The sequence below is a fragment of the Buceros rhinoceros genome, unplaced genomic scaffold, assembly GCF_000710305.1.
Source record: "Buceros rhinoceros silvestris isolate BGI_N320 unplaced genomic scaffold, ASM71030v1 scaffold9779, whole genome shotgun sequence".
NCBI lineage: Eukaryota > Metazoa > Chordata > Aves > Bucerotiformes > Bucerotidae > Buceros > Buceros rhinoceros.
The window spans coordinates 10,353-37,612 of record NW_010429723.1 but is presented as its reverse complement, the minus strand read 5'-3'; the positions used below and the strand labels follow the sequence as shown (position 1 = coordinate 37,612).

Below are 27,260 nucleotides of genomic sequence, written 5' to 3'. Positions count from 1 at the left end.
TATATAAAATATATACTTCTAAATATGTTTAAATGAGTGGGGTTAAAAGAATCAGAGAGCAACTATTTTTTGTTGCATACCTCTACATCTGCATCAAAGTCAGAAGTCTGCCCGTACCTGAATCTGAAGCGGGTGAATCATGAGTTTCATCAGCATCTCCTGATCTGGCAAGATAGTATCCAGATCTAGTTCTTGGCATTTGACAGCCTAAAACCAAAAGCAAGCACACGCTGTTCTGAACAATCACACTTAAGAGGGAACTTCCATCTTCTGTGTGACTAAAACATGCGCTTACCTTACTTAAAAACATGGCAAAGTAACGGTGCAGTGGCAAGTGAAAAGTAACTTGGTTGGGAGCTGGCTGAAAGTAAAATAAAGATATTGAAATATAACAAATGATCAAACCTACAAATGACTTTGTCACAACCACTAAGAACAGTATCTTGCCTATCTTCATTTCATGGACCTGCTTTCCACTGACCTAATATTACTTCATCCCCCTGCACTTTCCAATGATTCAGAAATTTCCCTTATTATTCAGACAGCTGTAGTTAATCTTACTAAGCCCCCAGCAGCTGCATTGATTGAGAGTACTCCTTGCTAAGGTGGCAAAGCTGCTTCCCACTACCATATCTTCAAGGAGAAGACTTGTTTGGCCATTACTTCAGCTCTTCATTCAGCAGAAGAGTAGTACACCAACAGCACAACTACTACCTAGAATGATGATTTGAGGGCGGGGTGGGGGGGTGAGTGCCTTTGAAATTTAATCAGATTTTCACAGTACCTTGCTTGAATTCACTAACGATATTTACCTCATCTACAAAGTTGATAGCATCAAACCAGTCCTGAAGCGCTTCAAGGCAGTATCTGACAACATTTCGTGTGTATTCCTGTGTTTCCTGCAGTAAGAGAAACTAGCATACTACACAAGCCAAAATAGTTTTAAGTGTGTGTCACTGTTTTCCTACTACAAACAGATATGATTATTTCTAGAATATTTGTACAATAATAATTTATGCCCTTACATGGAAATTAGTATTATGATGGTTTCATTGCTACTCTAAAAAATTATCATTTCAATGGTAAGAATTAAGGTACCTTCAGAATAGTCATCTGGTCCTAGTGCCTACTGTTGTTTCATTTGTGTTTATTTTTACCAAAAATTGAGATGTAAACACAAAAAACCCAACAAAAACCCAGTCCTTCTGTATAACCAAAAGGAATGGCTAATGTCCTGTAAGTTTTGTCTACTGAAAGGTCCTTATGAGTCGGCTAACACCATGCACCTGAAATGCAACAATAACATAATACTAGACATATTTTAATAATAAGCAAACCTTGTTAAAACTGTATGATATGACTCTATAACAATGTCCTAAAACTGTAATATATTTCAAATTTAATCATGTATTTCAAGACTAGAGCTGTACATTGCCCTCCAGGAGCAAAACAGTGATGTGCAAGACCAAAAAGTGGGAGGGGAGCTAAACCAAATTGCTCTGTGATCACTGCACTTATAAAGCCTCATTTCTTAACTGACTTTTCTTTTAATCTTCTCTTCCCTCCAAACACAGACTCCAGACACGCCTCACACTCTCAGGATATCTGTGATACACTCTCGTGAAAAAGCCAACAGTGCTTTGGCCAGCCAGAAGCTGTGCAAGTGCAGACTGGCTCAGTCAGACAGCTTTTCTCATCAGGAAATACAACAACTACACTCCCATCCTGCTGCTCCACCCTCTATGGCATCCAGGCTCCATCAGCTTTTCCTCCCCTGCGGGACACAAGCTGGAATTTCTTCTCATCCTTCATGTTTCTCTAAAGAAGTACAACAATTAAGCTATGAGACTTCTAAAACTCTTCCAGATTTATTGAGAATGACCAAAGGGCTCAAACAGGGGGACGAAAACATGACAGACGTGGTGACAGGCAGAGCAAGGAATCTTACAGGCCTTAAACTGAAGGCTGATCTTCCCATCCTGAAGCTAAAAAGAAAGGAATACTTCAAAAAGCCAGAAGCTGTATTTCAGTTTTCAAAGGATAATTTAGACTCATAAACTGATATATTCATAACGTATCAGTATAACTTACATCATGGAAAGGCTTTTGCAACTGCCTGATTTAAGCTGTTTCAAAACTGCATGGTACGCTCATGCATTTTTCCAATGCATGGTTCAATTCAGGTATTAATGTCTTACGGACAGTACTACGTATCTGAAGAAACTAATTTCAAAGATAAGTATTTATTTCATAAAAAATAACCAATAAAAACATTTTTTCACTTGTTAAGCATTCCTATAAGCTGATAGATTCCATTTTTACTATACTTTAATGTCATTTACAGACTAGGAAACAGTCACAAATCTTTGCAGTAGTTAGAGACCGTGAGATGTTATAGAGGCCATAAGAGGCTTTCACCTCAGGTTGTCAGTAAAACACCACAAAACCATAGACTCCTGTCTCTTATCATAATGAAGTGGCTATTATATTGTCCCTATTACAACATAATTATAATATCCCTATTATAATTACATTAGGAACAACTTAAGGATCTCCTTTCCCATTGAACAAAGGCAGAATGACTCAGAGATGTTTATGAAATTCTTAATCAGGTTAGATATTATTCTGTATGTATAGTCATATGGAATGACTGTACACATCCCGAACTTGTAGTCCCTGTTTATAGACACTAAATCAGGTACAAGTATGAATTCTATACTCACTATACACAAAATCCAAGTTTTATATATTTGGTGAAAAAAAACCAGCAAAATCCAAGTTATGAAACATAAATCAGGCAGACCTTTCAGATTTGAGAACTCTGGAACAAATCATTAATAAAACCAAGAATAATGACAGAGAAATGTCGGTCTTACCCTAACTTTGCAGTGTGACAGAAGACCCCACATTGGCTGGGCACAGGCTTCCAGCTCAGCAGCAAAGGCAGCATAGTATGTCTGTGATTCGAACTCCACATGCTCATTTAATTCTCGTTTATTTAAATTCATACCTTCAAAGATTTAAGCAGAGTTATACAACCAAATATTTAGCTATTAACACAAAAAAACCCATAAAGTGTAACTATCTTATCTAGCAGCAGAATGATAGATGAAATATGACAAAAAGCATCAAAGTTTGAGCAGAAATAAATGAGAAAAGAACAATAGCTCTAGACTGACTAGTAACTACAGTCCTTGCTGTTCAGGTGATGTTAATATGGACAGGAGCCTTTTTACTTCAGTGAATGAGAACATTTAGAATCATAGAATCATTTAAGTTGGAGAAGACCTTTAAGATCATAAAGTCCAACCAATAACCCAGCACTGCCAGGTCACCACTAAATCGTGTCCCTAAACACCACATTTATAAGTTTTATAAATACCTCCAAGGATGGGGACTCCACCACCACCTTGGGCAGCCTGTTTCAATATTTGACAACCCTCTCTGTAACTAAATTTTTCCTAATGTCCAACCTAAACCTCCCCTGGCACAACTTGAGGCCATTTCCTCTTGACTTTTCACTTTTTACTTGGGAAAAGAAACTGACTCCCACCTTGCCACAACCTCCTTTCAGTTAATTGTACAGAGCAATAAGGTCTCCCCTCAGTCTCCTTTTCTCCAGGCTAAATAACCCCAGTTCCCTCAGCCGCTCCTCATCGCACTTGTGCTCTAGACCACTCACCATCTTCACTGCCCTCCTCTGGACATGCTGCAGCACCTCAATGTCTTTCCTGTAGTGGGGGGCCCAAAACTAGACACAGTATTCGAAGTGTGGCCTCACCAGTGCCCAGAACAGGGGGTCAATCATTTCCCTGCTCCTGCTGGCCACACTACTGCTGATACAAGCCGGGAAGCCGTTGGCCTCCTTGGCCACCTGGCCACAGTGCTGCCTCATATTCAGCTGGCTGTCAACCAACGCCCCCACGTCCTTTTCTGCTGGCCACTTTTCAGCCACACTCTTCCCCCAGCCTATAGCATTGCATGGGGTTGTTGTGACTCAGGTGCAGGACCTGGCACTTGGCCTTGTTGAACCACTGGCCTCAGCCATTGATCCGGCCTGTTCAGACCCCTCTGTAGAGCCCCCAGCAGATAAACGGTCCTGCCCAACTTGGTGTCTGCAACCTTAACTGAGGGTGCATTCATTTTGGATGGTCCTCTTTCTAGGCAGACCACTTATCACACCCCTCTGTAGAGCCCCCAGCAGATAAACGGTCCTGCCCAACTTGGTGTCTGCAACCTTAACTGAGGGTGCATTCATTTTGGATGGTCCTCTTTCTAGGCAGACCACTTATCACTAGTGAAAAGTTCAAGATTTAATTTTTTTTTAAATACTAAAAACATTTCTTCACAGCAACACTAGAAAAATATCCAGATTTATCAGATTAATATACCCTATATTTAAACTTAGAACTTCACAGTAAAACATTTATGATTTGTACTTTTAAGTACAACTTCAGAATTTTGGCACCATGAATTCAAGTGTGATGCACTTGCTCTTTGACAAGTCCACACAAGACAAAGATCCATTAGATCATTTTCAAATTTACCTGGTTTCTAGAATATACTGTTCCTTTCCAGGAATACAGACTTACAAGAATACTAATGAATTAAATATTTACATACAGCAGGTAAGGATTTTGTTACTGCAAACATTAAGCTGTCTTAAAATCCTTGGATTAGTACTGGTTATAAAAGTCACATACCTTGAAAGAATGATACAAAATTCATCCATGTTACCAAAAGACCATGATCTTCCAAAAATTTCTTTGCCACACTTTGGTGTGAAAGTATGTTTATAAAATCACTAACCAGGGGCCAGTAAGTATTATTCTTCAGTAGTGCTTCCCCACAATTCACCACAACATGTAAACTGTTTTCTTCATCTAGATTTAAAAAAAGAAAAAAAAAAGTAAAAAAACCTCCAACTTTTTCTTCCTGTTTTAATTTTTAACTGAAGTTACAAGATAATGCAAAAAATAAAAATTAGGATTTACTGTATTGTTGTGATTACACAAACATTCAGAGAACTGGAGGAAAAAACGGGTTTTTGTGGTACCTGTGTCCATTTTCTTATGATGGGATCATCCACATAGATCCCACTCAGTAGGAGACACACACACTTTGAGCAACATCACAGTCTTTGAAAAGCAGTTAGTAAAGCCATCACAGCTATGCCTTTTTTGAATACTCTCAAGTAGTATATAAAGACCAAACAATACAAATTCTATTATGAGTATGTGAAATCCACTTTGAATTTGACACACTCCAAGTGAGCAAGCTACCTTACAGCATGTAAACAGGAATCTGCAATTAAAACCCGAACTGGCATTTTGAGTCTGAGAAGGACATCAGAGAAAAGCATTTCCACTCAATCTGGGACAGAGAGAAGGTTTTATGCAGCCTTCCTGAGACTAGAGCAGGAAAAGGCTCCCAAAAGAAGGGAAGAAAAAAGAATCTCCTCCCCAAGTCACAGAAGTACATCCTCCACACATGTCAAATAAATCACTTTATTTGTTTTTCTTAAGAGGGACCTCTGGAAAGGCCAGAAGGGAAACATGACTGATCCTGGATTCATGATCCAAAGAAAATTAGCTACCGACACCCATCTGTCAGTTGCTACTCTGTTTTGAGCTAACAGAAGAAACAAAATCTTGCATCTGAGGATCAGTCTTGGGGATGGCTTTTGTCCAGTTCAAACGCAGTGACGGACCCCTGTAGTTATCCTTTATGCACAGAAAGGGTCATAAGCAGTACAGCACAGCCACAGCTAAAAATGACACAGTTATTAGGAGGCTCCAGTTGATGAGGCACATATGTATCTGGGCTGGTTCCTTCTGGTATATATGTAAGCTCTTTTCCTCCCCTTTGTCATAACTACCAAAGAAAATACTTTTCTTTTTCCTCTGAGGTTATTTTGTTGGTTTATTGGTACCAGGAAAAAAAAAAAAAAAAAAAAAAAAAAAAAAAAAATTACACTCTTGCCTCTAATGTCAACAGGTTTTGTAACTTTGTCATACAAGTATCTTGATCTGAACAAGTTTTATTTCCCAAGAACAAAGCACAGTCAGAAAAATGAATCAGATTTCATCCTGAAATATATGCTTGAGTTGCAGGCAACTATGAACAGATACTTTCTTGTTACCATAAGGTAACAGAGCTTCATTTCTTAAGACTGGCTCCTATCTATTACACTGAAGCACTGGAAGGAACAGGAAGCCTGAAGTGCTCTAGTGGAGCTTCTCAAACTTCTCTGATACAGTTGATTAAATATTCTTTAATCTCTCTCTTGTTATCTGGTACATCTGCAAAGACAGGAAACTGGGTCTTGCTGCTAAGCTGCCTGGTTCCCATGTGCTCACACAGCCTATGCAGGAACAGGATAGTATCTCAGCTTGCTCTGCCTGAACCCACTGAAGGACTTTGCAAAGCACCAGCAATCATACGTTGCTGATTCTCTGCTCCAGTATAGATTAGACAGACAAATCCAGAGTTACTTCAGACTGGCAGTGGCAGTGTCTCTTATTCAGAGTATTCTGCAAGCCAGAGTTAATGTAAGGTCAAGTCAAAGGAAAAGCTGTTTTTAAAAGATGAACCATTACCAAAATTTTTCCCTTGAGTATAAATTCTCCTATGAAAAGTTCAGTAGGAGGGAAGTGCTGATAGAGAGGGAAAACGTTTCTAAAAGCACAGGGACATCATCTTCCTGGGGAGCCAGTTTTATCACCTGCACCCATATTTCACCTCCTCATCCTTCCACATCATATGTGAGAGAGGTGAGCTGAATTAGGAACACTTTGAAAGTTGGTATCAACACAGCTCCTGGGCAACACTGTTTCAGAATCAGAAACACCCTTAATGAACTATACACTTTTAACAGGCATCAGATGTCCCCGTTTTCCTTGCTCCTTACATGTTTTTCTCCATTTACCCACTGGCTTTGTAAACTTCATCTCATTCTAAACAACCTACTTGTTTGCACTAGCCACACGAACAGAATTCTTCTCAATTTATCTCACCAGCACAGATGCCTAACAGACTCCTCACTATTTCCAACATCATAAGAGATACCTGGACCTTAACAGAAGATACAAGACCACAGAATTGCAAAAAGTGGCCAAGGAGAATATGAGAGAAAAAAATCAGTAAAATATTTTATTAAATTTCTTCTGTCAAACCCCTCATATATTAAGCAGTGAGGAGGAAATGTTGCGAAAACTTCAAAAAGCACCGAACAGATTCCATGACGGAGTCTTAACTACAGGAAATCACTGGTGCTGGGGACAGGAAACAGTTAACTTCATGTCTTGGGATAACTGCTCCAGGGATAAGTCTTTTCTCACAAATCTATCACAAATATATCTGATGTTATTTAACTTAGCAGCCCCAGCTTACATAATTAATTACCAGGAAGTTTATTTAGAGAATGCCTAATCTCAGTCACAGCCTTTTTCTGTTGGCTGCAAATTCTGATCCATTACAGAACTTTATCACCATGCTAGCAACATCCTGTACTGACCAGCAATGAAAAGCAACTACTTTAAAGTAGTGGTCTAATGTTCATTTAAAACTATAGCATTATTTTAGCAAAAGTCACTTGATCTACAAACTGTTAAAGAGAGATCCAATATTTTTCTTTGAATACTGTAAAGCCACCTACTTAGGGCAACAGAAAGATTTCTCATGTTGAAGTGCAGCTGAATGAGGGCATTCTTTATAGCTAGACGACTGAGAACATCTCATTTCAGTGCAGTCATTCTCTATTAGGCTATACATAAGAGTGAACTCAGAAACAAAGGATAATTCAGACAAGAAAATTTACAATTTCATGTAGAAGTTCATGATACTTGTTTGGCAGCAGCAGTCAGCCCGTCTAGAGGGCTGAGAGGTCTGCGGTCTGTTAGGTACACGCAAGTGTGAAAAACAGAAGTTGGCAAGATTTGTTGTGCCACCAATTTCAGATAAGGACAGCTAAAACAAGGGTGTAGAAACAGGATAGCTGTTTTCACTAGAGAAGTTACACAGTTCAAATTCAAATTGCCACTCTGTTAACCAAAAGCTTGATCAAATGATTATATTTACAAAGTATTAAATCATTCTCCTCTACTTATATCAAGTTTTAAGGCAATAACCTGTGAGAAAAATGAAAACAATTTTAAACACTTCAAATAGCTTATGAAATACTTTGAAAATATTTTTTTAATTAATAAAAGTCTCAATTTGAATATATAGTTTCCCATTCGAATGAGCTTCATAGTGTTTATGCGCTTTAGCCAACAAGAAAGCACCTGCAAGATAATACTCTGTATCATAAACTATGTAACATTCCTAAAAACCATCAAACCCTACAAACCAAAGGATAAAACATCAGTATCACTCTTGATAACTATCTTTACATTTTTAGGAATTTGAGATTCGGTCTCTCTCATATATTGCTGGATCCTGTACAATTTTGGGAAGGGGTTGGGGCATGGACTGACTACCAAAAGAGATTAAATTTCCTCTATAATTAATTTATTATCCATGGAAACAAGCAAACAAACAAATCAACCTACCTTGCAATTCACTTTTAATAAGGCAACTTTCCATCATATATAACAGAACAGTGACCATAATATCCAGCAGCTGACATTCTTCTGTTACTTGGCGTGCTAGTTCTTCATTGCTGAACAACTGAACACTGATATGCACAATTCTATTAGACATTGTATCTGACTCATGGCTTTTCTTCAGTGTTTTCATAATAAAAGCATAATGTTGAACAAAAGTTTTGGTAAAAGCAATCTGCAAATTATAAAAAAAATGTTTATGTTAACAAGCACCATACAAAAATTATAGCCTCCTTTCATTATAAAATATTCTTTTAAAAAAGTACAGTCAACATATCCTAGGAATATAAAACCAGTTGCCATGACAAAACAAAACTGATGGACTAACAACTATCCCATGTCTAGCTTCTATAAACAGTCCACATGAAAAGACCTATCTACAGACAGTCATAATAGACTTATAGATAGCCATATAGACTTATGCATCCAATTATATTACATTATATGAAAATCTAATCTTCTCATTTATATTTTCCACACTAAAAAAAAGCCCTAGAAATGTTGAAACAAGGAATATAAGGTGTCAGCACCCCTGTGAAAGCAGCAAAGTTCTAATAATGAATTCATCTTAAATTTTTTACATCCTAAAATAGGGACTAATGTCCCAAAATGATACAATACAAACAATGAGATTAGTGGTGTCTAATAAAGCTGCCTTAACTTATCACTTGCACTCGCCTACCCATGGAGTAAGGTTTTCATCCGTCAAGGATGGCATTTCAACCCTGAATTTCCTCTATCAGAACATTCTATATTTTTTTAGTGCTTTCTCCTAAATAATTAAGGCCATTAGCAAGTTTTGCTATGCTTCACACAACTGTTCAGGTTTTTTTAAACCAGATTGGTTCTTAAATGTATCAATACACATACATATAAATATTAGTACAATTACTTGTCCCACTCCATTAACCTCAAAGAGCAGTGTATACCAACCTCTTGCACTGCGTATACATGTGTGCATATCTGTCAGCTTTGAAAGTACTAAGTGATTTAAGTTCTGAATTAACACCATCTGGACTTGCTTGGCTTAATAAGAGATATTAATAAGAGATATGAGCTGTGCAGTGATGAATATTTTCAGCTCAAAGTCTAAAATCCTGCCTCTTCCTGCCAGAAATATTAACCTTCCATAAGCATAAAATTAGAAATGTTAAAACCACCTTCAGACAGCTTTGTTTTCACTAGACTGTACACAAATCACTACTTTATTTTACCTGCCTCAGACTCAGTGCTCCCATATTTCTTATAGCACTACCATGTCCTTTCCATTTAGAAAATATTTCCAAAAATATCATAATGCCATAATGCTGTTGGGCACAAATATTGCTTCTTCCAGAAAATATCCTCAAAAATATAGCTGCTTTGTGAAAAAACATGGACCAGAGTGGAGAGGGAGATGTCACTGCAGCAAACCCTATAACACTTCTTAACTTGCCTTCTTTTAGCTGATCCACAATAATGGAAATCTGTGTAACAATTGAAAGCATCTTCTACATATAGCACCCCAGCGCAATGGTTATTGTTTTCAGCTCAAGCCTTTTTGGAACAATGTATACACCACACTTGCACAGAGTTACTATAATATCATTCTAATATTCCAAGGCAGAACAACTTATCACAAAATTTCCTTTAAATTAAAGCTTGATACAACTTTAATCATTGGCAATAACACTTAAAAACAAACACGAAGACATTTACACTACTAGTGTTAAATCTCAGACGCAAATGATGCACCTGATATTTTAAAGAAGTTGGAATATTAATGCTGCTAGTAAAAAAGTATATTTTGTTTATATAGTCTTCACATTGTACTACGTTTAAATAGGACTCTGGTTCTGTGATGTAGAAACTATGTTTTACACAGCACTCTCAATTCAAGCTGATCACAAAACAGCATCCTCCTCTAAGGACAATTTTTGGATTGTTTATTTATTTAAATCAGCACACATCAAAGCTTTCTGTGCCTCACCCATGTATGATAATGAATTCCTGAAAGTACTGTAGATTCATTATAGTGTAATGACAGAGATTCCATAATACATTTAAATAAAGAAAAGACATCAGCTTTACTCCTTTATTCACTTGGAAGTTAAACGAACATACACGACTTTTTCCAGTTTTGAGGGGAAGAAACTAAACTCATTTCCAGAAGTTAAAGTGCTGAAATACTGTGAACTGCAGCTCATATATAACTGCAGCTCTCCTTCGTAAAAAAAATGAGCCACAGTAGTTCAAAATAGTCCATCCAGCCCCGTACCCTGTCTTTGAGTGGCCAAAGCTGTATATAGAACTAAGGAAAAAATACAGAATCAACCACAAATGCAGATGTTGACATAAAATGTCTTTCCAAATACTTTCTCAGCTTCCAACCATTTGCAACAAGTGGCTTTCTAAGACAGACATGTTTTCTGTAAATTTAATTACTTTCACTGACCTCCTCTCTACGATCTTGTGCAGTTTCTAAATTTCTAACCTATGCAAAAACAAAAGCTAATTTTTTCATCTGGCCTTTCATCTTGGTGGCCATTCAACAGCCCCAGAATTTTTAGGAGCCTAACACCAACCTCACGTTTCAGTTAGAACTTGCACCTCCCATATTTATGTTTTCAATGCAAAGAAAAAGATAGTTCTGCCAGGTGGAAGCTGTGCTATAATTAAGTTTCCAATAGAAAAGCTGTTCTACAGAAGTTGTAGAACAGCATATCCAGGAGTTAGCGAAGTCCTATTGCTGTAATAACTGCCTCAACATTTACTATAGGAAGTGCCTGATGACGACAGCAATTATGATAATTATGTTTGTTGATTCATTATCTCTACCAGATGCTTTTGCATTTCTCTACTTCCACTATTCCAGATTTCAGCAAGGCTCCGGTCCTGGATGATTTACAGGCTTCCATCAGCTTCCACTTTATTGCCAACCCCTTCTTTGATTTCTCCTTAGTCACATGAAAGTCAGTTCTATTCCTCTGGCCTTTTGTTTTTCCTCTTGCAGAAATCTTGTCCACGCGGTAACATCTCTAATTTCCCAAGCAATTTATCTTCTGTTTTCTCCACTTGTAAGTCTTCCAAGCTTCAAATGTCAGGGTGTGCTGGAAGAAATGCCTCAGCCACAAATCCTGTAAGGCAAAGACCAACTGTTTATTGTGCTGTCTCTCTCAAATGCAAAAGAGGGGAGGGGGGGCAAGAGCTAGTTAACCCAGGGTTTCAGTCTACCCATTTCAAGGCCACTTTTAGATACTGGGAATTCTAAAAAGAAATTTGTTTTCCAATTTAAAAAAAAAATCTGTGCAACAGAGATTGCTCGTGGCTCACTGCTTGCTGCACAGCAGTGCAGGGTGAATGGTTGGACTTGATGATCTTAAAGGTCTCTTCCAACCAGATGATTCTATGACTCTATAGGGCATGGTAGACTCAGTCAGTGCCACTACATTTACACTGGAGGTCAGAGACTTCAACAATTTCAGAGCATGCACAGATGGCCAGTCCTGTGCTCTGTGTCTAGTTAGCTCAGTTTATCAGAAAAACAACCTAGCAGAATTCTGATTATTTAATGAGCTAAATCACTCATGAAGAATCAGGCAAACTGCGCAACAGCAGAGACGGAAAAAATTAAGACAGTACATATGGTGTAGATGGGATGGGAGAAAGAGCAGAAAGCTGAGAGATCACTTGAACAGTTTGCAATGCTACACGTGTTCCTACTGTTTGAGAATGTGATGCAATTAAACAGCAAACAAGCTTCTCCTTCATAAAAGCTAAATGGAAGCTTGAAAGATCAAACATTCTTCTAATTCATTCCCAAATGGTATATTCTCTCTGTACACCTGTAAAAGGCAGAGCCACTCCTTGTAAATTAGCCACAATCCTCATAGACTCATATAAAATTCATGCATCATCAGTGTGGCAACAAAGCACACGTATCTTGAGAAAAAAAGTGTTACTGCCTTCCTAGTATTGCTGTGCGACACATTTCCTGCTCTGAGTTTCCTTACTACTGAAAAATACCTTTTACACATTCACAGCAATTAAGATAAACAAAGATTCTAAAAGATTTCAAATACTTGGGATTTATGCTAGTAATAAAGGTTGTATATAGGAACTGTTAATCAAACACAACATGAAACTGATAACAAAAAGAAACAAACAAAAAAGAATACTTAAATAATCTTCTCATCTGAACATAGAGTCTTGGTAGGTAGAAGATGGGCTATTTCCAGATAAGGTGGCAGCTAGTAGAGAAACCAAATATACCATGGTTTCCATTCTGAGTACATAGTGAAGAAAGATTATGAAGACTATGACTTATTGTCATGAGAAAAAAAGATCCCACGATCATTAGAAGTTGTTGTTATTACATAGTAGAGTAAAAAGATAAACGTAGCAACGCTTACCAGATTTCCTCCACATGCTCCTGCAGTTGGGTGTTTTTACAGGTAGGAGTTTAGCTGGCAATGGTTCAGGAGAACTGGTTGTTCATGTGGATAGCCAAATATCAAGAAGAATTCAAGCTTCATGGCAAGGTATCATCAGTCAAGAAGTCCTCATGTCTCCTCATGTATTAGTTGAATCTGAGACCAAGGTGAATCTATGCTGATATTCCAAATCAAAACGCTGTCTTGACATGGACAGAGTATTGCTGAAAACCCACATCTTTTCTTTTTCTTCCTTGCAAGTTATCTTCACATCCTTTGCTTCAATACAGCAAGATTTTAAGGGGGCATGGATACAGAACCGTCCCATTATAAACAGACATTTCTGAAGAAATCTGCATGCCTGGACTTCATGATTTCTTGATCTTTGCCTCCCAGCAGGGATTGAGAAGGTCCAAAATATCTGCATGGCTCACAGGTTTGACATGATCAGAGCAGAATGTTAAGCCTCATTGCTATGTATACTTGGTCTTGGAACATGTAGAGCACACAACCAAACCTGGCGGCACACCAAGATTTAAAACAGGAAGATGACATCCAGCCTCCATGACTTCAGGCCAGGAGACATTTGGTACGGACAACTGCAAAACTCTGTAAGGAAGCAGCTGGAAGGCTTCCAAAAATCACCTAGGGCACAGCCGCAGCAAGAACACTCACATTGTAATGGCCTCTATGGAGAAACCACTGCCTACTACAACAGCTGCAACAGGACTAAAGTCATTGCAATTATCTACCAGCCATGCCAGACTACAGAATCATCTAGTGCTGATCCATATCTTTTAACTGGTAAAAATCAATTTACAAAGTAAAATAAAACAAAATTCAACACATGCAAATATGCACTAACAACCATAAAGGAACAAAGTACACCATGAGAAATAATTAATACTGCTGCTCCAGAATTATCCATCTTGTTTTGTCCAGATCTCTCTTTCAAGAGAGATCTTTAGACCTTCTAACAAGAAACTCAAACCAAGGTAAAAGATTTGCATTATTTTACTGCTTATTATTAAAATATAAACATATATGGTCTCATGCAAGGCATAATACACACTAAGGATGTGAATAAGAAAAGACATTTAAGTTAGAATGAGGTAAGGCAAGTACCTTATAATCTTGATCTGGCAGCATGTTGAGTAAGAAAGTCACCATCTTCTGTGGAAACTCATATTTTATTGTCCAAAATAATAATTCTTCTAGAAAACATTTATGCTTCAAGACATCCATGATAGACTGATCTGCATGAAAGGTTGGAGGAGGGGATGTGTAATGCACTGATTATTAAAACTAATGTTAGTGTAAGTTGCATCGTCTTATATAAAATTCAGTAACAAAAATTTAAGAACATCTTAGTGTGCTCATTTTCTTTTTCCAAGAACTCTGGGAAAATGAACACAGCCAACGCTGCACAGTGTCAAGACTGTAACAATAAAAAAGATCTCCCAGGGAAGTCAATGAAAGTTTTCAGTACAAGTCTACCACACAAAGTCCAGTCTTCATTGATTGGATTGAATCGTACCACTTTAATGTAGTACCTCCACTGAGTGTTATCAATAACAGCAATTTGCACAATACTTACAAAGCTGCTTAACTGAGGGAAACTATTAATGTAGATTACTACTTATCTCAAGTTAAGTGGACCATTAGCTCAAGTTAAGGACCATTTGTGATTAAGTGATGAGTTCTGTCACCTAAAAACACTTACGTTCTGCTTATAAAGCTCTACACAAGCTAAATAGAAGCAATAAGGCAATATATGCACTGATTGACCAAAAGTCTTTTTAATATTAAAATTACCATAATCAGATAATTAGGCTCTAGCTCCTGATGGTACCAGACTAGACAGCCTCATCTTTCCGCAGTCAACTTCTGTCCATTCACTCTGCCCCTTTACTCATGCTGACAGCGCATCCCTGTGGAATACCTAGGTAGGAATCCAGCAATCTCTCCATTCCGTCAGCCGCATTTTCTAGTAAGTTTTGTCATTGCAAAGCTGCACAAACTGACCTCTGCTAGGACAAACTGTTCATGAAGTTATGGCTTAACAGAGCATAAATCATATTAACCCAATTTAAAAACATCACTAAAATATAAACCTTATCATTATTCTTCAAGAGGTTGGTTATTTAAACCTATAACAGGCATTGGTCACTCCTGTAACTAATAAGGTTTAAAGAAAATAATAATAATGCTCTTTTATATCTAGTAATCAACTAGATCTGAAGATGTACCACCCCACACAAAACCCTGTATTACAATGGGACTGTATGAAGTGCTCCCATCAGCACAGATTTGAAAAACTCTTAAGCCGAGCATCTTCTGTCCTTCAAGACTCATGTCTTCACTGAATTATGGCGGGAATTATCCAGGAACTGCTCTGGATAGCTTTGTGCCTATGCTAAGCAGGATAGTCATTTGTGCTTTCCCTAGGCAGGAATTACCTCCATTTTCCAACATTACCAAATGGCAGACTTCCCCAGCCAAGTGACAAATCAGCCCAAAATACCTCAGGAATTGCAAGAGATCATGAAAAATAACAAATAATTTAAATTTAAGGGATCTTCTTGGGACTTCAGCAAGCCACACAAAGACAAGTTTGTGTTTTATTCAATACATTCCACAAGCACTGAAATAAAAAATTACCTTCACAGTGTCATGAAAGGTATTTTAATATTTAACTATTTTGTAATGCATTACATACAACCTACTGCATCAAACATATGATGATTATCTACATTCTCTTCCTCACCTCTTGCTAAGAAATTGCACGTGTGATTTTACTGCCCATGAAAGCCTGGTAGCCATGAAGACTGAAGTCATCTGTCCACAGAACAGACAGCACAGGTTTAGGTGTATGCCAAACGCCCAAGCGAGAACACCGGGCACAAAGACAAGTGACTCAACACATTAACTGTCACTGATGTGCAGTGTTCTCTGACACGTATCACAGCTGAACAGTGCATATCAAATTCTTTACACAGCAGTTTCAAACAGGAATGGAAGAATATATATCCAGTTATACCTGCTGCAGAATTTAAGTAGGCAGAATGCTCTTACCCAGCTTGGAAAATTTGTCAAGAACACTGGGACTAATGTTCCCACTCTTGTGAAAAGCACCACATGATTTTAAATTTCTTTTGACAAATTTTAAAAAATACATAGTGCCTGTGGGTTTAAAATTGTCTTAAACATCACGTGTTTCAGACGGATGCAGGATGCAGGTTTGATGACAGTAAAAACAAAAATTCTCTCAATACTCAGTCCCATACCTGTATCGGTGAACCTCAGCATAAAACCTCTATTTTCTTTAAAGAAACTTTTTATACTTTCCTAGTCCCACAGAAGATTCATAGACTGTTGTCTCCCTGGAATACGAGTCTTAGCATTCCAAGATAACCTTCTATGAAGACAGTACCACTAAAGACCTATGATGGGACAGGGAGTCTGCTTATACGGAAAAGGTAAATCTGTTTTTATTCAATACTCAGTTTTCTAAAATTTTCTTTTCATACTCTTATTTTATACCCTATTGGACATAAAATATGAATACTGAAAACTTCAGAAAACTATTCAATATTTAATAAAAACAGATACTTACCCTTCCCCCATTGACAGACTCCCTCCTCTGGGGCTGATATTAGGTGCTATCAACATCAAGAGCACAGTCCATGTTGGGATGCCTCAGAGGGGGAAGACTACAATCCTGGGGGGAAATGAAATGTTGAATTAAAGTACCACTTTTCCTGAAATGCCACTGCTGATACCGGTTTTCAGATCTGGCAGCTTCTCAGCCTGCGCTTCCTCCCTGCCTACTTCCCATAATTAGTTGTCATGCATCAGAAACTCAGCACTTTTCCTTGCAATACCTGACTCTTAGCAGCCTCTCAAATTCAAGGAAAAGAGCTTTCCTTGGATATCTGGAAGTTTCCTGCATTTCTACAAAACTACCACCTCTTTCACATTATTATTTTCCACCACAATCTTTCACACACCATTTCTAAGATCACTTCTTAACACCATCACCAAAACATTTAGTCCTCTGCCTTTACAGCTTCACAATCTTTTTTCCTTCAATCTGAAGCCACTAGAAACAATCTTACTTTCCCATACTCCTCGCAACACCTTCATACCTTTCTACTGACTTCATGAATACCTGCATTTCAAATTCAAGTTCCGAAACAGAAATTTTATTCCAAATTTTTTTACAGAAATTTTATTCCAACTTTCAGTAGTTTTTCACCCAAATGATCTTTTATTTGAGCTTGCAATTTCTTTGTGCTCCCTACATCAGTCTCCTCATACTCAAGTTAAAAAAACACAACCAAAGAAAGTGCTCTTTATTTAATACTATGAGTTTAAATACTATTATTTAAACATTTTTTAGCACAAAGAGTCAAGGACTATGTTCATTATTAAATTAAAACTTGCACTGATCTCAATGCTCATGTTGGATTAGAAGTTGCACAGAAGACTAATTTTAATCTAGGAAAACAATGGAGCTGCTTCAAAGGAGATCTTCTTAAAGGACCTTTTCTTAAACGTTTTACTAGAACAGTACAGAAAAAACAACCAGAACCAGAGAGAATCACTCTTGCCTGGCTGAGAACACAATCATAATGTATAGCATCATAATGAAAAAAATTGTTAAAAACAAATACATCAAAAACTTGTTTGACAAGCTGTATTACAACCTTCCATCCACATAGTGAAAATGGAATAAATTTTTAGAGGTCAATTTATGATATGAAGGTGACAAAGTGACTGGTCAAACAGAGTCCAAGACAGTGGTACTCACTCAAGGTAAATCAAAGCTGCCAATTATCACGATTTCACTTGCTATACTTTTTTAGATTCTGTTATGTTTATAACTGTCACATGCAGCACTACAGTGCTAGAGATGTGAATAAATATCCCTAGATAATTTTTAAGCTAGACATAAAGCAAATATGATAAACTGAGATTGGTACTTTATAAATACCTTTGGTGGTGCTGCTTAGTTTCACCCTCTTGCGCTTGCCCACACCTTGGCTACCATCCTGGTCCTCCTGGGGTAGAGGAAGAGTTTAAAAAATTGGTAATCATATATTTAGAATTTTATTGCCAAGAGACGGTATAGTCTCAAAATTCTCATTTAACTATCAAGCTAAAACAGAAGAGCCCTGAATATATTCCTGAATATATAATACTTTTTTGTTGTTTACAGAAAAACTCATTAGAAAAATCACAGTTTTTCTCATAGAAAAATCAGGGTTTTTAAAATGCCTTTTTCCCCCCTAAAGGCAACATTATCATCTGCAAGTTCAGACATCATCTGTTTGATTAATTTTGGAAGGTTACCTGCTTTGCTTTCTGAAATTGATTGCTACAGAAATGTTTAACACTACAAAATTTCTAACTGTTGCACACCCAAGGTTTCACCTTATTCACCTGTAGGGTTTGGGTTTTTTTTTTTTCCCCAAAAAAAAAAAAAATCAGACAACATATTGGCTATTAAAGTTGCCAATACAGACATTTTCTAATCAATATAAAGTTCTGATGCAATAATAAAGTATTTTTGACACCTTTAAGAGGCCAGTTCTAATTGCTGAATTCTAATTGCTTTCCCTGCAGAATAATGGGAACTCTTTAAGCAGGCACTTGTCATCTGAAGTTTTCAAGGCACTCTGCAAACCAGCAACTGTTCCAAAACGCAAAGCAAGTTAAAAACATCAACACCTCCACTTTGCAAAATCTAACACTGGGTGTGAAAAAAATGTGACATTACAGGACTATGTTAAATGCTGCATGGATCTTTACTAATAATGGTAGTCCTAATGAAACAACAGAAATAAAGAAAGATTCCTTCCGGATCTAATAAAATGAGAGATAATTAATGCATATATCTCCTGTTAAAAATAAGTCATCAGTATCTTTCTCCTCTAAGTAAATGTCATATTTTACTCCCAAACTTTACTGAAATGATAACGAACCTGGTACTCAAGGAGTTACTATGCTTCCTTGGGGAGAAAAATTATTCATATTTTATATCTAAGGATTGATCAAAAATATCATGTTAACGAACGGTCTGAATTTTCCTATCCTTTCAGCACCTCCACCTGAAAATTCATTTAAGATGGACACACATTTGAACTCTTAGGTGTCCTGTGGTCTTTTGCGAACACATACTGTTTATGTACTTCAATCAGAAGCCAGTTAGTTTGCAGGATGTTGCCACTCCCCAATCAGAGGGGCCAAGTACTATAAAGCAAAAATCAGACCCGCAGAGATATTACTATGAACTGCAGGACTCAGAAATTTAAGTCTCCTGCCCTGAAGAAAAGGAAGCCAAGTTCCTATAGCTAGAAAGTTGATAGGTGGAGGTCTCAAGGCCTCTTCAGTGGTTTCAGTTAATCCAGAAAGTTGCTAGAGGCACCTTAACCAGAAAATAATGCATTTGATTCTAGCCTCCAACACCACTGCTCTGGCAAACAAAATGCATTTCCCCTTCTACAGTGTGAGCAAGATGTAAAATATAACAGTCTTCATTGCAACTTTTGAAGTGATTTCACTAAAAAAGAATATTTATGAGTGACTTCATGAGAAACACTTCCTTGATAACTTTGGTTTTTCCTCAGTAATGTTAGGCAGTTGGTTTCCACTGCTGCAATAAGGAGGAAGGAAAACTTAACGTCAAGTGCAGGAGTTTTAACAGTCTTGAGTTAGTGAGTGCTAGGACATATAGTGTCTGCCAAGCCCAAGGATAAAGAGTACGAGAATGAGTAAGCAAATGTAGAACACCTTATTTTTTACCCCTTGAATAATGGTGTGTAAATATACCCAGATAACAGCAAAGAGCTATAAGGATTTACTTCATATAATATTTAGCAATATGCCTAAGGTGTGCCCTATCTGTTGTAAATTTAGATAATATATGTAATATTAGATAGTATACATAGATTTTTGTATGATTACATTAAACAGTAACAGGAGTCAATAACCATATAAGTAACTAATAAGGCACTGAGTGCCACTGAACTATAAAGGCATTTGTTAAGATACAAATTAATATAACCAATACAAAGAGGTTTATTCATCAGTGTGGTAAAAACATTCACGGACTTGGTTTTAAGTCCTTGGAACATAAAAACTTCTTAAATAAGAGGACAGGTTTAGAGAGGGCCTTTTTTCCCCTTTCGGACAAAGGAAAACATGAAGAAGAAAAGCTAATAAAGCAAACTAATGGTGAGTCCCCTCCAAAACACCACAGGACAGACCACAAACCATTTGAGAAGTACAGCACAAGTAAGTCTACACTGTTTTAGGTTGGAGAGGGAAACAAAAAACCCCACACCACATATCTCAGGATACATCCATCCTTCAGACTAATTTTTAGCTTCGAAACATCTACTACTGTAGAAGTGAAACTAAATACTGAACTATGCAAAACTTTTCTATTTAGTCCCTTGCAGAAGCAATGCTCCCATTTGCAGCCTATGTAGATTTTGTAACCTAGCCTTTCATTCATGAAACAACGCTACCCTTAAGACTCACTTGGTAAGAAAGAAACATTAACCTTTAGTGATTAATCTTCAATACCAGAGGAAGAACACCCAGTTAAAACTGTACTCTTGCCACATTTCTTAATTAGAACAGTTTCACTCTGCTACAAGAGAGTATAATAAAGCATTAAAAAGTTGTAAATGCCCTTTGTAACTTACAGGGGATGGCAGGGGAGAGGAAGAGATGTCATAAAACAAGGTAACTTCTTCCTCATTCCTCTAGGAAGCAATTCTCTAGTAACATCATTTTTCTAAGAAGTATTTTAGCCTTCTACCTGCACAGTTCTGTTTTGGCTTTTGGATGAAAGGACTGGACTTTCTTTTCAGCAACTCGTATTTGTCAAGCAGATCACAATTAAGAAAAAGATCATGAAAATAAAAATTAACTCTCTTTGGAGATGCCATTAACTGAGGGCTTTTTTGTTTCAAAACAAAAGAAAAAATCAAGAAATTTTTACATTCTTTTTAATTGCACCCCATCAATGTGATTTTATTAAGGGTATGAAAGGAAAATTCAGAAGTGCAAATACATACTAAAGAACATTTAAATTTTGAGCGCTTATTGTTTTACCTGCATGTTACTTCATTATTCTTTTTTAAAGTTCTCTAAACACAGCTTTCAAGTTTATTTGAAAATAATACTTGAGATTATTAATACTAACTTGAATTGCTGCATGGTTTCAGGGGCCTTTAGAGTGATACTTTCAGCAGTCTTTTGCAGGGCTTTTTTGTCTGTTTGTAAAGTGATAGTGAAAAAACAACAAGCAGTACTTTGAAAAATGCCAAATTATAAATAGCACTGCTGTAAGCATAACAGATGCTGTTGTGCTTGTGACAGAGGCAAACATGTCATGATACTGTTTTAGACATACATGAACAATTGGTTTTACTCCAATAGTGGTTTACATAAAGTTCAATGTACGCAAAAATCCTATGCAAAATCATACTTTGAAGTTTGTTATACTACCCTATCAGAACCGCTGCTAAGGCTTACTAGTTGAAATTAGGTTTTAAATAGTAAAGCAAAAAAATTAAAGTAAATCGATAAAGTTACTCTACCAGAATTTAGCTTTCTTCATTAAATTCCACTTTTTTATTACAGCTCAATCTAAAAGGAGATTCCCTCCTTTTTACTCCCACTCAATGTGTTTGGTCAAGTCTACACATGGGAATTTATCTACAGAGAAATGCTCACTGCTGCTGTCACCAGTTCAGCTGGATTCTCAAGTGCCTAAAACTGCTAACACCATTCACAGCGTCACATGCTTTCAGTTTGCTTTAACCAAGCCTGATTTACTTGACAGTGACTTTTGAACTACCTACAGAAGCTTCTTCTACATTACATACATAAACTGAAATAGTATTAGCAGAAATAAGGATTTTTTTAAAAGGTCCTCAGTAAATGAAAGGCAACAGATCTCCATTATTTCTATGGAGAGAATATGTGATAGATAGAGGAGTTAAAGTTTGTGGGATCTGGCTGCAAGCATTCTCTCCATTTAATATTCTGTGGCAGTTCATTATAGTCTTTAAAAACAGTCTCACCTCATCTGAAGAATCCCCTTGTCCTGACGTTGCTGTAGCACCTGCTAAACCTTTTGAAATAAAAAAATTCAGAGATTCCTTTCATAAGTCTTATACTGAAAAGAGAGTATTTTACTATATTTAATGAGCCGTACGAAATGAAACATTACATTAAAAGATACACAGCAGTGGACTGAGAAGTTGGAGTAAAACTTCCAAGCAATACAAAACTAGGGATTTGCAAGTACATTCCATTGTAGAACTTCCACTGAGCTGAGACATGTTCTTTCAGAAATTGCAAAAAATTGTCAGCCTTTAGCGATGAAAAAATTCCACAGCACTTTTCTAAGAATGGGTCACTTAGTTGTAGTGACAAAATTCCACTAAGAGAATTTCATCTTGCCTACTCAAATTCCACTACTGCTATGACTGGAAAATGATGCCTAGTACATCAGCAACAAAAAGTTACTATGTTCAGCTTTGTTGCTAGAATTAAAATGAGACCTGTAATTTGATGGTGCACGAAGTAACAGGTAACTCCTTAAGTTTCATTGGGATCGGGAGGGGGGGGGTGTTAAATAACAATTTATATTAAAAAAAAAAACCAAAACCAAAACACACACAAACCTTGAACTGCTAACGTGCTAGTTCCAGCTCCTTGTTCCTGCACACCACATGCAAGTTTATCCTCAGGAAATGCCAGTCCAGAGCCTTTTAAAGCAATGAGGTACTTTTCGTGACTTTTCTTTGCACACGCATTCTCTCCAACACCTTGAACACATATGTAAAACAGCATTGAAGTACAACAACAGCTACCTGGTTCATATACTTCATTTTCTGTAAAAGCAAGCTAAAAAACTGTCCACCATGTTTCAATAAGCTCTACAATTGTGAGATGTAGAAGCTAAAAAGGTTTTCCAACTGATGAACTGAAATTCAAAAAACCAGAAACCTCAGTTTTTCCCCTCCAACACGATGTTTGCTTCTAAACAATGTATTTAATTTCTATTATATCAGCACAGCTACCATTAACACCACAGCAAAAAAAAAAAAAAAAAAAAGGATTTGTTTTGGCATTTCAAAACAGTTGGTTTTGCAGTAAAGCTATAATGTTTAAATTCAACTCAAAAGTCAGAATGCAGGATCAGAAAGGAATGTATAAAAATTTTCCAGAAAAAAAAAAAAAAAAAAAGGATTTGTTTTGGCATTTCAAAACAGTTGGTTTTGCAGGGACCTGTGAGTTGCAACCCAAAAAAATACAAGCAAACAAAACCAGTAATGGTAATATGCTATATATAAATTCCAATATTTGAAACTGTTCTTTCAAAGTTCAAGACAGCTGCAATTAATGGAGACTCTTCATAAAGATGTCATTATTTCAAGTGTTTGACAAAGCAAAGGCACACGGCATGCTCAGGATATAACATTTTCACAAAGAAATGGGCTAAAAAACCCCACCCAACACATTTGTTTCATAAGGAAAAAACAACCTTTAGAGGAGTAAGTTATGTCAAGTGTTTAAAGAAAAGAAAACATCAAAAAGATGACAACATCGTTTTAGCTGTGTATCTTTCGCATTCAAAGTCAGAAGGGCAGGTTTTGCTCTACAATCCCTTTCTTTGCTTGCTCTATTCAGAAACTGTACCTACTCAGACACACATATTTTCCATTCCAAGAGTCCAGATAAGAATGCCTTTCTTCCCATTCCCTCTCCACTTTTCTATCTCAGGAAATCCACCACATATAGGAAAACAGAAGTCATTAAATTTCTACCACTTGAAAATTATTAAAGAGGAGAGAAAAAGAAGAAAAAAAAAAACTGTCTCTGAGGCAGCTATCCTAAGTGTTTCTCCTTTCAAATAAGGATTTAGAAATTGCCTGTGATTGCCTGTTCTTCAACTAGCTACTGACCAAGCCAGTTATGGCAACTTAAATCTCCAGTAATTACTATTTGTTCCATACCCATGCAAAGGAATTATGTAAAGGACTCAAAAAAGACACCTTCTAATTACAGGAAAATAAGATGGAGTTAATTCATACTGGGAGGTTTTGGGTTAATAGTGACTGCCCAACATTTTCAGATTCATTGTGATTTGGTACAGAATGTACTAAATAATTAAGAGGGGGGATGTTAGTTTTGATGTTTTTAAAGAAAGAAAAAGAAAACAGGTTTTGCAGAGAAGTGCAGGACAGACAATAGTTTTTTGCCATTCAGGTCTTCTCCAGTAACCTCTGTGAGAGCAGATCCAAGAATAAATTAGACATACTCCACTTTGAATAAGCTTGATATGCCTTATTTGGAAGTACTAAGCTGCCATGTTGACTTGACTTTGAAGAGAATGGGTTTGTTGTAAAAATTGTTCTGAAATGATATATCAATATACATTTAACTGAGACACAGAAGGGAGCGATTTGCTTTTACAGGTCTTAATAACAAATGTTTCTAGCTGCCTCTAGTCACACCCTTCTATCAACAGCAACAAAAATCCTTAAAATCCTGCATTTTTCTGGGTTTTGATAAGTCAAATAAAAACATGCAGAAACTGAAGCGATACACAAAACTTAAACCCTTAAGTTCTTCAGACCTTGAAAATGTAATTGTTAAAAGTAACACAAACATACCAGAGCTAAGATCTTTGTAGAACTGTTGGCTAGTCAAAACCTGGGTAAGAACTGATCGCATTGCTCCTCCCATTTTGGTCAAGTCTTCTAGAAAGGAAACATGTGGCTCCAAAACTTGGAGGATTTTATGAAGGTCTTTCTCTGATGGCAGATCAAGAGCTGAAAACCATATAACAAGAACTTCTGCTGTAAACATAATGTCATTCAATCAAGACTTTCACAAGGCAAAACAACTACAACTACCATAAAATAAATTAATTTATATATTCAGAATGCACTAAAATTCACATGTATAAGTTTCAAATTAATCTCAATTTCATTTTTTGGAACAGCTCAACACAATGCCAGGGAACCCCTAAAACATATTTATGAAGCTCTTCAGCAGAGAACAAAATCAAATAGCCTAGCCAGACAGTAACTTGGTTAGGAAAGGATGAACAAAAATCAATTATATAGATACATTCATGTATTCATGTCCTGGGTCTTCACAGACTGCAAAGCAAGAGATAGCAGCATGGTAAGATATGCTAGATACATGCAAACTTAAAACATACCAGGCTCATTATACCCCTCTCTCAAGTGCTGAATAAGACTAAAGATGAACTGTGGAAGAACTAATTCTGACATCATCAACAAGCCTTTCGGGACACATGGAACGTTTGAATTTGACTTAATCCGGTGTCTTTTACAAAACCTATAAAACAGACGAGAAACATGTTAGCCAAGCACAGCTCAGCAGAGTTATCATATACTACGAAAACCATTACTTTTTCCATTTTTCAGAAAGTATATACTTTTACTTTAAAGGTAGAGCAGAAATGGTATTCTGACATTCCAGCTCCTATGTTCAAACCCAATCTCCTTCTGAGTCCAGAAACAATTATGAAGTTGGCAATTTGTTTTCCCTTCTCAGAGTTCACATACATATTAGATGCATCTTTCATTGAATAATTCAAAGAACACTGATTTTTTTCTTTATCAAGACATACCTCCCTATTTCTAAACAGCCTAACTGAAAATATCTAGCTGAAGCAGTTCTTCTATGTTCCACGAGATAGTCAGCGGCTAGCCTGATTCTTCAAGTCCTCATTCAGATAATGATTTTTTTAAATGTCTTTTGACATTAACAATTCCCAAAAGCATAAGAATTTTCAGGATCAGTATTAATTTCAAATTTATAGCAACTAATATTTACTTTTCAAATGATGGTAGAAACATGCTGTAAAATCGTGCAGAATGTTTCATTTAAAAAGAAAAGAAAATATTTCTCCTTTGAAGAATTCGTGTATGGTAGTAGTTGAGGCTTGGCTAATGCACAATGACATGAGGTTGAGCCAAATCCTGTTAGAGCGGACAGAATGATTTCCCACTGACTTAACATGAGCCTGACTCAAGAGCCACCCAATACTTTTCTGCTTCCAGTCTATTTTTAGAAAGGACATTTACCAACATCAAAGAGTTAGTTACCCAGGTCAAAATAAAAGAAGCTAACAAGGAAGAGAGTCTAAAAAACATCATGCAAAAGTAAACTTCACTGGAAAGATTCACTAGATTTTACCAGTAATTTTTTAACATAAAGATTCAGAAATTGACGCCACTTTGAATATGAAAATTGTTTTCTAAATTTATTCATGTCTGCACTGTATTTGTTACGCCATTCTTCCAGAAGAAGTCTGCTACTTTCTACAATGTAAGCCCTTCTTCTTTGAGGACCATTAAACTATCACCTTCAAGAGAAGGAGAAAATAAAAGAAAATCCAAATTTAGGGAGCGATAAAAAAAGAGGGGGGGCAGGGGGAGATACAAGTCCAGTGATTAGGATGGTGGCTTCGCAAGAATGGCTAACACCCTCACAAGTCTAAAGACTAGGAGCTTCTCCTTTGCTCTTAGAGATGACATTTTTTATTAAGAAAAGGTAAACAAGACAGTACTAGCTAGATGATCTGCAGTTTGTATATACAGCCTATCCATCCCTGGGGGGTGGCAAGTGCCTCACAGAAAGAGCTCGGTGATCACTGAACTTTCTGTTAATTAACACACAAACAGATAGTTTTCACTCTTGTCATTCACTTCTGCAAAATACATTCACCAGAGTTATGAGAAGTCATTCACTTTTTCTCTTTCATCTTATTTACATACAGAAACTTCAACGGCCATAAATCACAAATCCAACCTAATCTATGCTACAAAATGGTACCTTAATTACTATCTTTAACATACTTGGTTTCACTTTCACCACTATACTTTTAAGAGATCAAAAGTAAATAAAGACTTAAAAGACACACAAGGAAAGAATTACTATGCAGTGTGTTTTAAAATGTTTTTCTGGTCCCCTCTGCGTATTTTGCATTCAGCCAAAAGACGTTTTCATTGGTTATGCTCAAAAGCTAAGGGAGCCACAGTAACAAAACTCACACATAAAGTCGTTTTGAAGCCCAGCTTCTGATAAGTACAAGGCTTCCTTCCACAGAAAATAAAAATCTCTGTTCCCCAAAAAGCCTACGCTAGCATGCTACCCCTAAATCAGCCTATGGATTAAT

At 36.8% G+C, this 27,260-nt stretch overlaps 1 protein-coding gene across 1 annotated transcript; it reads right to left on the bottom strand.

Annotated features, from left to right (window-relative positions):
• Positions 1-117: 117 nt before the first annotated feature.
• Positions 118-25,414, bottom strand: LOC104499269 (E3 ubiquitin-protein ligase UBR3-like; the record flags this gene model as incomplete). Its single annotated transcript, XM_010142753.1, has 12 exons — positions 118-207; positions 296-361; positions 813-899; positions 2,877-3,010; positions 4,704-4,883; positions 8,541-8,781; positions 14,144-14,274; positions 18,015-18,081; positions 22,120-22,169; positions 22,726-22,869; positions 24,721-24,879; positions 25,275-25,414. Coding segments are annotated over 12 exons (1,489 nt in total), but the record flags the coding sequence as incomplete, so codon positions are not given.
• Between the last annotated feature and the right edge of the window lie 1,846 nt (positions 25,415-27,260).